The 16,071-nt window shown below is 37.1% G+C and overlaps 1 protein-coding gene across 1 annotated transcript in view; it reads right to left on the bottom strand.

Annotated features, from left to right (window-relative positions):
• Positions 1 to 16,071, bottom strand: part of LOC150105040 (spermatogenesis-associated serine-rich protein 2) — a 248,778-nt gene that overhangs the window by 86,812 nt on the left and 145,895 nt on the right. Inside the window, exons 8-9 of the mRNA XM_090396113.1 lie at positions 15,073 to 15,202; positions 597 to 655 (exon numbers count right to left, since the gene is read on the bottom strand). Coding sequence (XP_090252239.1) covers positions 597 to 655; positions 15,073 to 15,202 — 189 coding nt within the window. The remainder of the gene's footprint in view (positions 1 to 596; positions 656 to 15,072; positions 15,203 to 16,071) is intronic.

Below are 16,071 nucleotides of genomic sequence, written 5' to 3' on the forward strand. Positions count from 1 at the left end.
GGAGGACTAAAAACAGTAATAAAGGATAAAGTTCCTAGAAATGAGAGAAGTGGAAGACTTGATAAGATGAATGGTGTATCTTGAGTGACTTGCTTTCAGAGAGTTGAAGCCTCAAGCCTACAACAGAACCCATTTAGAGGGAATTCGTGTAGCATATCACTGAGAAGAGTGACCATACAGAATCTACTGATATGAAGTGAAATTATGGATATGGAGGGAATTAACCAGTCTGCTGAGTGATTAAAAGGTTATTTTTACCTCAAAACCTCTTAGAATCTGCTGTTTTGTCAGTAATATATAATTTTGAGTTGTAACCATTCAGAATTAATGCAAAAAAGCAGAATATGGGAGTATATTGGCTAATTAAAGGTATTTTTGCATGACAATGCAATGAACCAAAATCTAGTTAATTTCTTTTGTGTTTCAAGTCCATGAATATCATAGTGTTAATTGAGCTAATCCATTAAGAATTAATATTGATATGAACTCTTAAGCATTTCAGTCTTCTAATTAAGTTATTACTACAGCTGAAGCTTATCATTAATGCTATGAATACAGTAAAATATGAATAAATAAAATCAAATATTTGAACTTACTTGCTTCAATTTTAACTTTATCCATTTCTTCTTCTATTTGTGACTGCTTTTCTTCCAGCCTAAGAAAAAGGTATGCATTAGAACATTTTTCCCATCTCCACTTTTTACATCAGAATATTCTCCATCCCCTCCTCCACTTTTATTTCATACATGCAGCTGCATGCAAATATATGTATGCTGCTCTAAAATAATATTCCTGATTATGCTCTTAATATCAATATTTATCATTGTGTGCTCAATCCTTATATTTATAATATTAAAATTAAAGAACAACAAAAAGCATAAGGACTACAGCTGGTCCTTAACAAGCACACTTATACTGCTTACTGTAGAGCTAAGTCGCATACTTCATTCTTGCCACTACTTCAACATACAAATTCCTTATATATATATAATTATATATATATATTTGATGCAATGGATTTACTCAGCTATATGACATAATTAAATAAATGTAATGACTTGAAACCGAGAGATATCAAAATAGAAAAATACTATTTATTATTTGAGAACACAACTAGTTTCATCTGATTAGAAGCCTTCTTTTTACGTTATGCACCTGATGAAGATGAAAGATATGTTCAAATAATAAATAGTATTTTTTTTTATTTATTTTGGTATTTCTCAGTTTCTAGTCATTACATTTATTGAACATGCACACACACACACACACACACACCATTCATACAACACATTAGGTTCCAGACCGCCACTCTATAGTGAATTTTGTCATCTAGTGAATCCCTGCCTTAATTGTTTAATAATGTTTTTAAGCAATCATATATGTGCATGAATGATGCAAATAAAGCGTTTATTTATGTCAGGAATACAAACAAAAATTTAGATTAATTTTTGCAAATGGGGGTGCTTAAGGGTCAAAACTATATAACTGAGAGGAGACCTTCACATAGCCTTCAAAAGAAGGCAGAGAACTGACCAGGTCTTCTGACCTAATGTCCAATCCTCACCTTCTCATGATGCACCCAGTTAGGTATCTAACTGGGTGCATCATGAGAAGGATACTGAACGGATGAGGATGGGCTGGCAATTTGGGATTTAGCAGACCAAATTGTATCCCTATTGGCTTAAACAAAAATTTCAAATGATTGTACAACATAACAGAATTTCATGCCGGCTGGTGCATTGCCAGTGTAAACAAGATCCCCGGTTGTTTTCGCCAGGGAACCAGGGCAAACAGCAAAAAGTAAGGTACTGGAACAAATCCTAAAACTTACCCCAACTCAACATCACCAAAGTTCAAGATGGTTACTATCAACATAAGAAGCCTGAATGGCAAAGAAATGGAGCTAGCTGAGGAATTGGATAACTACTAGATCAACATATATAGAGGTGACCGAAACAAAAAAGACAAAAACTGGTGAGATCTTTCTGAGCAATAAATACAAAATGTTATATTCAGGCAATGACAATCAAGGAAAAGAAGGAGTAGCCGTAGTATTCAACACTAAATACGAGGCTAATCTTGAATGGCAGGCAGTCTCAAGTAGGGTAATGTGGACAAATATGAGAATGGGGAACTGGACAATGAGACTTATTTGTGCCTATGATCCCACAGAAGGTTCTATTAAGGTAGAAGTGGAGGAATTTTTTTGAGGCTTTACAGAAAGAAACTGCCACAATGAAAAAGGAAAAGTTGATCCTTGTTGGGGATCTAAATAGCAGAGTAGGAAATGATTGTCAGACATACAAAAATATTTTAGAAAAATTTGGAGAAAAGAGCAAAGCTAATAATAATGGCAAATACCTGTTGGATTTCTGCTCAGGACATGGACTGACACAATGTTCCAACAAAATGTGCAAAAGTTCATATGTTATTGTTGATTGTGATGTTTTCCACACTGATGCAAGACACCAGAGTGTACAGAGGATTTGAAACTGGAAGTGATCACCTTTAGTCTTGAGCAGGATAAAATTGAATTTCATGTTGAAAAGAATAACATGTAAGAAAGTTTTAAAGTGAATAAAAGTTGAGCAGCTCTCAGAAGTGAACTGTAGATAAAAATACACAAAGATTATTGAAGAAAAAATGAAAGAGTTTGAGAACAGGAACCAAACTTTAGAGATTCAGTGGCAAGCTTTGAAGAAAACCTTGATTGATTCATCGAGAGAGACATGTGGTGAGGTTGTCTGCAAGGATGGAAAAATCAGAACTCCATGGTGGACACAGGAAGTTAAAGGCAGTGAAGGAAAAGAAGAAAACATATCAAAAGTTCCTGGCAAATAAGTCAGCTCGTGCTCTTAGAGAATACAGAGACAAATGTAAGAAAGCTAAAAACTGTAAAACTGGCTAAATAAAAGTCATGGGAGAACTTTGACAAGAACATTGAAAATAAATATCAAGAAGGTGGCAACATATTCTGGAGGTTGTTGAAGAAGCTCAGAAATCGAGGAAAGGGTGCTGTAAAAGAGATGATAAAGGTGATATGAAAATTGGAAAAAAGATATCCTTCACGTATGGATTAATCTTCAAAAAATTGCTAAATGAAACAAGCAGTAATGACAGCACAGTGGTAAAAAGCACTGACCAGGCATGCAGTCAGGAATATATGTCATTACTTGAAGCAGAAAAAGCCATCAAAAGCCTGAAATGTGGAAAGGCAGCAGGAGTAGATGATATTTGAACAGAAATGCTCAAATATGGAAGTATAAAAGTCTTACAGTGGCTGCACTGCATAGTTCAGAAAGCCTGGACAGAGGGATGAGTTCAAGATGATTGGAGTAGAGCTCTCACAGTACCTATATATAAAAAGGGAAATAAAACTGAATGTGAGAATTACAGAAGAATTTCATTACTGAGTGTTCCTGGTAAAATATATGCAAGTATATTTGAGAAATGGGTTGAGAAGGATTGTGGGAGAGAATGTTAGTGAAGAACAAGCTGGATTCAGGTCAAATAGAGGCTGTCAGGATCAGATTTTCGCTTTACAACAGATAGTTGAGAAATCATAGGAATATAACAAAGATCTGAATTTAAGTTTTGTAGATCTGGAAAAGGCATATGACAAGGTGCCAAGAGAGAAGCTATTCAAAACGCTAGAGTTATATGGTGTTAATGGGGAATTATTTGTTGTTTCAAGGATACTTGTGACATAAGACTGAATGATATAATCACGTAATCTATATCAATCTGTATATCTATATCAAAAATCTGGAAAGTCTAATCAAGATTACTCATTCATTTTTTTTTTTTAAATAGCAAATTCAATCATGTTTCTACTTCAAAATATTCCATTTCATACTTAGTGATATAACATCATGCAGAGTGTTCTAATTTTAACGATCTATTGTTAGTATTCTAGCTTGTATTTTTTAAACTGTTCTTGTAATACCACTGAAGATAGTCTGCTATTTCCAGACCGAAATATTTGGTTAAATAAATATCTTTCTTGTGGTTACGTGATTATATCATTCAATGCAGAATTATATCAAGCAATACTTAAACTTTGAGTTGTAAGTCAGCAATTAGAATTGAAGGAAGTACAGGAAGGTGATTTAATGTTAAATCTGGTGTCAGACAAAGATGTACATTATCCCACCTGTCATTCATTATCTATATGGATCACATTATGAAGTAAAGTGGTATTAAACATGATATCAGAATTGGAGATGTTAATGTCAGCTCTTTGCTTTATGCAAATGATGCTATACTTCTAAATAAATCCACTACAAGTCTGCAAGATTCCCTGACTAAATTGAATACATGTTGTAATAGATATAATAATAGGTGTGAAGGTCAGCATTAAAAAGACAAAGACAACGAAAACAGGCAGAAGCATTGAAAATATCAACTGCATTGTGAATGGAGAACTGATAGAACAAGTAAAACATTTCAGCTACTTATGCACGATTTTTAGTGAAGATGGTAAATTATATATGGAAATAGACAACAGAATCAACAAAGCTAGTATGGTAGGAATTCAACTGAATAAATTTATATGGAATAAGAGAGAAATTAGTCAAAACACTAAATTAATCTGTATACAAGACAGTGTTCAACTAATTTTAATTTATGGATCTCAGAGTTGGGTTAGAAGTAAAATACTTGACCAAAGACTAGAGACTGCACATATGAGAGTCCTGAGAAAGATTAGGGGCATGAATAGATGGTATCAATGGCAATATCATATTAAAAATGAGGATATTAGGAAAGAACTTGATATTGTCAGCATCCAGGAATGCATTAGCAGAGCTAATCTCAGGTGGTATGGTCACTTAAGCAGAATGGGCGAGAAAAGATTAGCAAAACAAGTGTTCTCTGCCAGGTTGGCAGCAAAACGACCCAGAGGAAGATCAAGATATAGGTGGATTGATATGGTACAAAGTGCCTTAGACGATAGAAATATAAGATCTGATAATGTTGGAGTCTTGACAAGTAACAGACTGATTTGGAGGAAAATTGTAGATAGGAAGTTAGTAATGATGTAAATTTTTCACGTAGTACTATCATATCCTGTACACCCCCTTGAGGGTATATATCAGGAATTTGATGATGATTTTCACAAACGAATAATTTCTTCTGAATAGCTATTGGATTAAGGGAATACTCCAAACAGTTTAGTCATTAAATTACACCATTAAAGAAATAAGAGATATAAATGTGAAAATGCTATTTGCTTCACTAAGAACTTTATCTTTGTTTTAAACAACTGCAAAAACAGTAGAGCGAGGTAAGGTCAAACTTATGGCCTATCTCAGTGTCCGATACACAGTTGTCACTAAATTTAATCATTTAATCTTAGCGTGTAATGTAATGGGTTTATGGTTCTTTTCACTGGTGCAACAGCACTGTTACTTCAAATTTTATCTGCCACTATTAACAACAATAAAATAAAATAATAGTTATAAACAGTTTCTAATTCACAGTAAAACACCAAAACAAAGAGCTGCAATGAGCAGTGGTATCATAAAACAATTCATGAAAACTGCAGATCGGTTGATTCATAGGAGCATTACAGTGCTAAAACCATCATATGATTGAATATAGAATTGTATAAATGGGCAGTGATAATAAATGAAACATGTCAGATGAGTGAATCATCGTAAAGCAAAACATCATTAGGTGCGGTATTATTGTATAGGCATAGGTATAATAGTGCTTCATAGCATAAACAAATTCAGAAAGTAGTAATGATTTACTGAGCTAATGTTTTGCTGAATTTCTGACAAGCATCTTTAGAGTGCAAATTACAACAATGGTATAACACAGCACTAATTTACATTGTTATAGAAATAATTCAAATTGCAACTAAAAAGGAACTAATATCCTATCCAAGTGTAGGAGCTGTAAAAAATATAAGTCATGCTGAATGTGATCTTAGAGTGACTGTCTCCCAAATCCTTGGCAAATTAATCAGCCATACTTGATGTTAGAGCGTTTCATAGCTGATGTTGATTCCAATAAGTCTCTCAGACCTATAGTGATTTCTATATAGTACAGATGTCTTCTCTCCATTTAATTAAAAAGAAATTGAAAGTTTATTTTTCACTTGGTTAGAGTATAATAAATTTAGTTTAATCCTTTATCCAAGTGTGAGCAAACAAAGCAAACTAAATGTATTATACTCTAAACCAAGTGAAAAATAAACTTTCAACATCTTTCTCTAAATCCAGAGTAATTTATTAAAAAAAGGGTGGCACACCATTGGGCAACTCCTATAGGTAGAGATGACCTGCTAATGCTTCTGCCTGGTATCTCCACTTGGGCCTGGCTCCCACTGAAGAGACCTAAGGTCAAGTTTTCAAGGTCGACGTATGTCTCCGAGTTTGGACTACCTTAAGGATCACTTGTAAGCAGAATTCCAGTAGCAGACCAGTTGCGGTTCAAGGTCAAGTTAGAGCGTCAGAGTGACAGGTTACTTTCAAGGATTCCAGTGACAGACCACGAGATCCCCTGAGAGAGCTCCAGAAGTCTCCTTTCAACGTTCTTAAAGCTTGGATTGTGCTCCTGCGGTCGTCCGAGAAAGCTCTAAGCTGGTGGTAAGACTGACATCAGTGGTAAGAATTGCTTTATTTGTTCTTTTGGCTTTTTTGTTTTCAATTCACGGCCCTTCCGTTTTGACCAACGCAAATTGTATGGGAACTTACTTTTGTGATATAGGGACGTCCTCTCTTTCGGTTTTGAAATAGACAGAGATCCATAAGAGAACCTTTGTGAACACCATCATAGATAGAGTGGGGGCGGACAAAATTTCCGGTTTTACACCGTATGGGGGGGGGGGGGGTATCAGGTCATTTGCGCGAATGCTGCAACACGTGAGCAACTGCTGAGTGGTATAGAGTGCAATGGGAAAGTCTTTCATCCCTTTGTGGTTAGAAGTGTTGCAAACACAGTCAAAATAGAAAGGTTCCCTTTAGAATATCTAGAAGAAGATAAAGATATCATAATCAAAGTTTTCTCGAGATGGGGAGCCGTGAAGGACATAAAAATTGGCATGGACGCTGAGGTCCCTCAGTGGAAGTCGAGAGAGGTCTTGTTCTCGATCATGATTAAGGAGGAAATCCCAAACTTCGTCATGATTGGATCAACCCAGGTGAGGGTTAGCTATCAGGGTGTAAAAAGACAGTGCTTTCGGTGCGGATCACTGGAGCACTTAGGCACAGACTGCCCCAAGAACAAGTGCAGGACATGTGCTATCCCAGTGTGAAGCACCCTGTCTGAAATGTAGGGACTCCACCCACAAAATCAACGTTTGTCCTAGTCGGACACTTGCAGAAAAAGCAGGAGGCACGATTTCACCAATCACAGAAGCTACAAGGCAAGACTCACTGACTGCAGACAACAACACAGCTCCAGGCACAAAAATCTTAGACCCGGACGTCTTTCCAGCACTCACAGCATTAAATGAAATAGAAACAGAAAGAGAAAACGAAGAGAAAACAGATGAAGCTCCCCAATTGGCCTCACAAGAAATGGTATAATGAAAGCGACGAGACCTCAAGTGAGGACGAAAAAGACTCGAAGAGCCAGAAAAAAGATAAAACTACAACAACAGAAGCTTTTAAGAAATCTCCATGCAAAAACCCAGTAAGTATGAAGAAAAAAGAAGGAAAAGAAAAGAAAAAAAAAGACAAGGTTGTGAATTCAGAAGATGCAACCATTACTGGAAAAACGAACAAACAAGAGAGCCCAAAGAAGAGCAAAGAAGAGCCCAAAGGTCAGCGAAGAAGACCAAAGATTTATCGGTCAAAAAACCACCTACTAACAACACACGAGCTGAAATTGAAACAATAGAAGAACAAGAAGGGGTCTCAGAAGTAATAGGACAACCTCATAAAGGAACTCCAGGCAAAACTGAAACAAGGGCAATACCAGAATCCACAGAGATCCCCTACGTGAAAGCGAACTCATTATTACTGCATTATTTAAAAGGGGACTCCGAGCAGAAGAATCTGCTAAACAAGGGGATAGAAGTTTTCGGAGATGTTGAACCTATGTTGAACCTGGCCTGGGTGGTGCAGCTCCTTGCAGGCTGCATCACCCAGGCCAGGCTCTTCCCCCGCTTCTTTCAGTCTTAAATTGGTCATTCATGTCACCCAGCTGTTTCTTACTTTAAGTTTGTCCTTGCTAATTGCGCTGTTTTTTTTTCTCATGTCCTTCTTTCAGTTCCTCTTTGCAAAAAAAAACTTAACTTTATTAAATTTCATTACTAAATATTATTAAATTATTAACTTTCATTTTAAAATTAAGCTAAAAAAAATGTAATTTTAATTACTTTAAACTTAATTTATTGCTTTTTTCCCTGGAACTTACTCCCTGCGAAACCGAAGAACAAGTAACCTTAAAGTTAGCATATTTATTAAGCAAGAAGTTTAATAAGTGACAACAACAATCACCAGCTAATAGCAATTTTTAAATAGCGGTCGAAAGCAGGTGGTTGACGGATATCCTCCACAAACACCTGATAAGTTTTTTTTTTTATTATTTGGACAAAGTTAAATGCGAACCTCAGGATTTTGGGTTTATTTTTAAATTTGTTTTATGTATGGTAATTTTTTCTTTACATAAAAAAAAAAAAAAGAACAGGTAACAGGAGGTTATGTATATAGACTTCTTAGCCAAACCCACATTGTGGAATGGCTAAAACAGGTTGACTGAGGCCTCTTTTATCTCCTACTATCCTACTCTAACTTTCGTTCTTTCCCCTCACACTCACTGTCTGCTGATCCTCAGCATGCTTTTTACTCCAAAGGCCGATGATGAGAAACATGAACTCCCATTCGACCTCAATAAAGGTCAAAACTAGTCTGGATTGTGGCCCTTCCCTTAATGCATAACATTAGACATATCTGCAAGGAGATGTGTTTTGCATTATGGGAGATACTGAGATAGGAGTGTTGGTATCTTGCTCCACCTTTGCAAGGAGTGCCCTGGTGTTGTACCATCTTACCCCAGTCCTGAAGATACTTTCAGGTGAAAACTTTGTTTGCTCACACTTGGATAAAGGATTAAACTAAATGTATTATACTCTAACCAAGTGAAAAATAAACTTTCAATATCTTTCTCTAAATCCAGAGTAATTTATTAAAAAAGGGTGGCACACCATTTGGCAACTCCTATAGGTAGATATGACCTGCTAATGCTTCTGCCTGGTATCTCCACTTGGGCCTGGCTCCCACTGAAGAGACCTCAATAAAGGTCAAAACTAGTCTGGGTTGTGGCCCTTCCCTTAATGCATAATATTATGGGAGATACTGAGATAGGAGTGTTGGTAGCTTGCTCCACCTTTGCAAGGAGTGCCTTGGTGTTGTACCACCTTACCCCAGTCCTGAAGATACTTTCAGGTGCAAACTTTGTTTGCTCACACTTGGATAAAGGATTAAACTAAATTTATTATAAATTAAAAGGAAAAATATAATATTCTCCCAATTCCAAAAGTCAGGAGACAGAACATATAATGGAAGCTTACTTAATAGGCCTTTGGACTAAACCCACTCAAATGTCTTAGAGATAAAGAGCAACCATTTGAAATTTGCTGAACTTTCCCATGGCATATGTCTAAACTTGGGTAACGCAAGAAAGAAAATCCCCTGTTGATCAACAGGAGAAAATCCAACTGGCAATCATTTATTAGTTGAGAGAATTCAAGGTAGTGTAGAAGAAGTTGAAATGTTAATTAGCTTTCTCCATTACTTTACAAATAACTGGAGTGATTGAAATTGGGGGATTTGTAACTTCTTAGAATGGGTTGAATGTGGATGCATTTCCAAGCTGCAAGATGGACAACACTGGAATATGAGAGAATGAAAAAAAGCAATAGAACACAAGCGCACACACACACACAAATTTAGTTCTAGAGCAAAAAACCATCAATACAATTGAAGAAATGCCATCAGGATCTTTTGGTATCCATTTGGAAAAGATTCTTTTGATTTCCTTCTGGCAGAAAGACAAAGGGGACATGGAATATGTGAGTACATATGGAATGGTAAGAGGGCATTTATAAAGATCATCTGCACAAGAATTAAAGGAAAAGTAAGAAACCAGAAAATTGGCTTTTTCTGTGGTAATGATGAGTCCAAGTGCAAAAGTTACAGAAAAATTGCTACTGCTTTCAGCCCTTTCAAAATCAGTTTTAGAAGTGCATGATTTGCTTGCTGCTATTTTTGGCTAGGTATAAATAAACAGAGAGCAAGAGCGAAAGCAGAAGGTGACCGGCTTTCTCCGATTCTCTTCAATCTAGTGTTGGAAAAAGTAATTAGAAACACACAGTAAGTGGCAGGTGGAGTCAACATGGGGGTGCAAGTTAGGATTCTTGGCTATGCTGACGACCTGAATGTTATGGCGCATCAACGGGACGACGTGGCGGCATTGGTTACTGCTATTGAAGAAGCTGCAGAAGAAGTTGGCCTGAAAATAAATGCTGAGAAGACAAAATATCTTTTTATGAGTCACCATGCTGCTCAAGATGCAGAGGGAGCTGCACAGTTTGAGAGGGTGAAGGTATTTAGGTACTTTGGTTCTTTCGTGACTGAAGACAACAAAGTTGAGGCTGATGTCCAGAGTCAGGTAAATGCTGCAAATGTGGCCTATTATCAGGTGCATCCCCTTTTCGCCTCGCACTTGCTGTCTTGGACTACAAAGGTGGGACTATACAAGACTTTGATCAGGCCTATTCTCCTCTACTGTGCTAAAGCGTGAACTCTCACGGCGAGACAAGCCGATCACCTGAGAGTATTCGAGAACAAGATGCTACGATGTATCTATGGAGGGGTCATGGCAGACGGAGTCTGGAGGAGGTGGTCCAATGCTGCCATACATGCTTTATACAACTCGGCAGACGTCTTGATGGAGCTGCGAGTCCGGTGTCTTCAGTGGCTGGGGCACCTGTACCGTATGGGCCCCGAAAGGACTGTGAGACAAGCGTGGGAGGCCCGACCCTGATCAGGGAGGCTGCCAGGGTGACCGAGAAAGAGATTGGCGGATCAGGAGAAGGAAGACCTGCAGGCTGTCAGGCTGGAAACCAGAACGTGGTGGACAGTCGCAGTAATCACCTGTACCAAGAATGAGGAGCTTGGCTGGGAAAAGCTTCCACATCCTCTGTATTCTCCTGATCTTGCACCTTCAGATTACCAATTATTTTGAAGTGTGCGACTTCTTTGTCTCCAAACCTTCTGAATTCTATAGAAATGGCATTATGAAGCTTTAACAATGTTGAAAGAGTGTTATTGATTGAAATGGAGAATATATACTTGATTAAATTAGCAAGTGATTTATCTTTTACATCCTTTCAAAACTTAATGCTAAAAACGACATTACTTTTGGGATGACCTGATAGTTTCCTTTGGTATGATGCTTGTTGCTGGAACATACAGCCAAAGCTACTAATGGGTACACCAACACAAAGGTGAAGGCAGAAATCTGGTTGCTACAGACTAACCAGACTTCACTGAAGTTTGCCATACTCCACATAGTGGTAGCCAGAATATCAGTTCCATCAGTGTTTTAGCTTTCTGATGTTCAGTTCTAGACAAATAATCATGCAAATGGCTTGGCTATCACAAGAATGTCTTAAGCTGCAGTTCACATCCTAAAGCCAACTGAGAGGTTAGCTTGGCTTAAGAAAAAAAGAACGTCCCTGGTATCCTTCACAGGACTGTTTCTGCATGTGCTATTCAACTGAGCTGTTACAGAAACATCACTTTGAGTTGCCCAATCTCAGGCTATTGTAGTTTCTTTAAGACTGTTTCAGGTTTTATACTCTAATTAGTGTATATGTTACTGGCAAAATCTGAAAAGCAGGCATTTTATAGAATGCCTAGGCGTTTTTTGGAGTATGAAATGCCTATTTTTTTTTCTTTAATATTTTACATACTTTCCCTACGCATTGTATAGATTACCTAGGCATTATATAGAATGAAAAATACTATTTCAGATATATTTTCATTTTGACGTTTTAAATTTTTCTGCCATGGGAAAGTTAGGTAAGGTGGGCGGTTGTTATGAGTGTGACAGACGATGGTTTTTACCGACTTGGAACTGATTAGGTTAGGTTTTGAAGTTTTAAATTCTGCCGCCATTGGGAGGTTAGGTTATGTTAGATGATGGTGGTTGTTATGAGTGTGACAGACAATGGTTTTTACCGACTTGGAACTGCTGAAGGAATTTTAAACCAACTCTATGCCAGATCATAATTCACTTTATGTCTCAAGGACTTATTGAGAGGTGGAGACATTCCTGACCACGAAATAGCTCTCCGGTCAGCCGCTGTCCACAGGTAGCGGGCAAGGGTTCGTGAGGTGTACTTGCAAGACCAAGTGACGAAATTTAAGGTACTTTTGTATGAAAATGGCAGCTAAGTGCAATTCAAAATGCCATTCCAGAACGTCTCCAACTCTCAGTAAGTCCTTGAGACATAACAACCACCAGCACCTAACCTTCCCATGGTGGCAAAATTTAAAACTTCAAAATGAAAATATATCCAAAATACTATTTGTCATTCTATACAATGCCTAGAGAAAGTATGTAAAACACACTTTGCCAGTAACATATACACAGTATTAATTAGGTCATAGCTACTTTTGTAGCTTATGCACACTGATATTAGAATGGAGATATGTTAAAAACCATTGTTTGTCTAGAGCTGAATATGAGAAAACAAACACTGACGGAACTGATATTCTGGCTACCACTATGTGGAGTATGGCAAACTTCAGTGAAGTCTGATTAGTCTGCAGCAACCATATGTCCACTTTCACCTTTGCATCAGTGTACGTGCTAGTTCCAATCAATCAATAGACTGACCACAAAATAATGGGAATTTCCTAAATATGATATCAACACATGAAAACTTATAGTTCTGATAGTATGGTTTCTGAAGTGTAATATAGATGAATATGAAATTGCATTCTAATCTGTAGCATGTTTTTCTTGTGAGATGGAATAACATTCCAATCTGAGTCCAACTCAGAGAAAGAAAATGCAAAACATTCTTAATTGTGTTCACCTCTCCTATTTCTTTTGTAATAATTCATTTCCAATGAATTAGGACACACACATGCTGAATTGACTACAATCTTCAACATCCTTAAGACAGTTTATATCAACATATTATACTTGACAAAATTATATTAATGTTTTAATCTTTTATCCAAGAGTAAACAAACTGTCTGAACATGGAAGTATCTATCTTCAAATGAAGTCTACTTGTACAGTGCTTGGAAAGAAGTCAACTGACACCACAGTGTGAGGAAGAAACAGCCATGACCCACCTGAATAAAATGTAGGGCCTCCTTTTGCTGTGATGGCTGCAGCAATCCTATGGGGACATACTTTCCACAAGCATTTGATAGCGACCAATAGAAATTTCGGACCGTTCTTCCTGAAGGCATGTAAAGAGGTCCTGGATTGTTGTGGTACAGATGTTCAATAGGGTTGAAATCAGGACTCTGTGGTGATATTCATGTCCGCAACCCATGCAGTTACAACAGCAGCATTACGACATGGTACACTGTTTTGCTGAAGGAGACAATGGTCACTTTGTAGAAACACCACAAAGTAAGAAGCATCACATTATCCAGGATGTCCAGATACCTCTGGAATTATGTTTGTGGCATCACAAAGAGAGGGCCGAACCCAAACCAGGAAAAACAAGACCATACCATCACACCACCACCTCCAAATTTCATAGTTGGGCTCACACACACAGTAAGAGGCAATCATCAGGCATCTGCCACATCCACACTCAATCTGCTTGGTAGAGAGTGTGCCGTCATTCATCATGCAGCTTTCCATGCTTCCACATCCCACTATACACACTCTTTGCATCACTGAAGACAACAATGCATACTTGTTCAGGTAATATGGGCTTGCATATTGTGGTTCTGCCATGGAAACCTATATTGTGAGCCTCTGTTCCGAATGTTTTTGTGCAGATTCATGTTCCATCGATGCATGGAATTCCACATTCAATGTGTCAGCCAACGGATGATGGTTTTAACATATTATCCTTTGTAGCAACCTATGGTAATGTTCAGTTAGTGTTGCGAGTCAGTTGCAAGTGCACTTGCAACTGACTCTCTACACTTCCATCTCAGTATGATATTACTGATAGTTGACCTGAGATAGCCCAATTCATCGAACAGATAGGCCGACAACATGGCATCCTATCACAATGCCTCTTTCAAACTCTGTCAGTTCCCTTCTAGCAGCCATTTTGCCCAAACACAGTTGTACCAACTTGGGAGCATCACATTCCTCAAGTTTATACCGGCTACAAACATGTCATTCGTTATATGACATGATGCATTTTGTCCATGGGGGGGGACTCCTTTCCAAGCAGTGTATGTAAAGGTGTTGACTTGAATTCAATTGCCTTGGTATTCCATAATGAAGAGCACTCTTCCCTTCAGACATGCCCTTTGTGATGCATATTATGGGAAGGATTACTACTCGGAACCTTTACTGAGTCAACAGCCTCCATATAAAAGTAAACTAGTCATGAAGCTACTTCACATGCAAACAAAGTTTGCATGTTATTGGATAAAGGATAAAAACAAGATAATTTTCTTGTAACGTACAGTCATCCCTCGACTTACATCGAGGTTCCGTTCCACCTGCAGGACATAAGTCGATATATTAAATCAACAGAAGGAATTATAATGACAACTGCAGATGCAGTCAAAGAACTTTATTGCTCTATTTTAATATAAGAAATGATTTTCTATACAAGAGGAGAAACTGGATAAGGATTTTGCCCTAATATACGAACTGTTTCATTAAATATGACTTTTTTTTAAAAAAATACTTTTTTTTTGTTAATTATAAAACTCCCCATAATGATACTGTCTGTCCAAATAAATTTTTCTTTTTACTACACTGATTTTTTTTAAGCATGTCAAGACAAGGGAAAAGAAACTAGAAAGGCTAAGTGGCTGGATAAAGAAGTAAATTCTTGTAAGAAAGTCACAAAAGTTACATTTTAAGATGAACAAAGAAAGAAAAACACTCCATACTTACATTTTCTGAATTTCCTGAAAAGCATTTTTAATCCTTTTATAAGATTTTTCAATTTCTTGTTCCAAATTGTTTTCAATTCTTTGGAGTGCAACAGACTGGCGATTCAAATCCTTCAGTGACTTCTCCAATCCTAGAAATAATAGGAGAAAGAATAATGACAATTTAACAACAACAAAAAAAAAGAAAAAAAAAAAGTCTGAATAGGAAAATGATGCAAGAACATTTTTTTTTCAATAAAAAGTTGTGTTTTAACAAATAAAAAAATTATTTTGCAACAAATTCATTTCTGCAGCTATGAAAATAAACAGGAGAATAATATACTAATTTATTCTTTGATAACATTTAGCTAAGGGGCCTTCATAGCTCATCAGTACAGAGGAAGTGATTTGGTTGGAAAGACCTAGGTTGGAATCCAGTCTAGGATGAGAAAAACATATCAGGGCTTTTCAAGTGAAATCTGGTATCATATATAGTTATGTGTGTGTATACATGCAAGAATCAGTGAAGTAGAAAGTAAAAAAATATATATTTGGTACAGAAGTCCTTAAAAAGTTATATGAAAAAAAAAACAGTAGCTATAAGTATTCAACACAAAGATAATCTTTTTGAATAACTGCTAAAACAAAATCAGCAATAAAAATATGACTATAAAAGCAGACAGGAGCATGAAAAACATAAGGTCTATTCTGAATGAAGAATCTAAGTAAAACATTTCTGTCATTTAGCCATGATTTTCAGTGAAGATAGCAAAGCTGGTATGGTAGAGAGAATAAAGATTAAAGCTGGATAACTGGGAGGAGACTGCCACATGGCCTTTTAAGGAATGCAGAGGAATGACTAGGGCTTCTGACTGCCCAATCCTCACCTACTCGTGGTGCATTCTATCAGTAGATATTCACATGGATACTGAACGAATAAGGATCCGCTTAAAATCAAGTTGACCAAACTATATTCTTGATGGCTTGTTCATCTAGGCGATGCCCCAGCCATTGCATAGAT

Source organism: Typopeltis vanoorti, chromosome 7 (genome assembly GCF_054136105.1).
Source record: "Typopeltis vanoorti isolate ZY-2024b chromosome 7, IOZ_Tvanoo_1.0, whole genome shotgun sequence".
NCBI classification, from domain to species: Eukaryota; Metazoa; Arthropoda; class Arachnida; order Uropygi; family Thelyphonidae; genus Typopeltis; species Typopeltis vanoorti.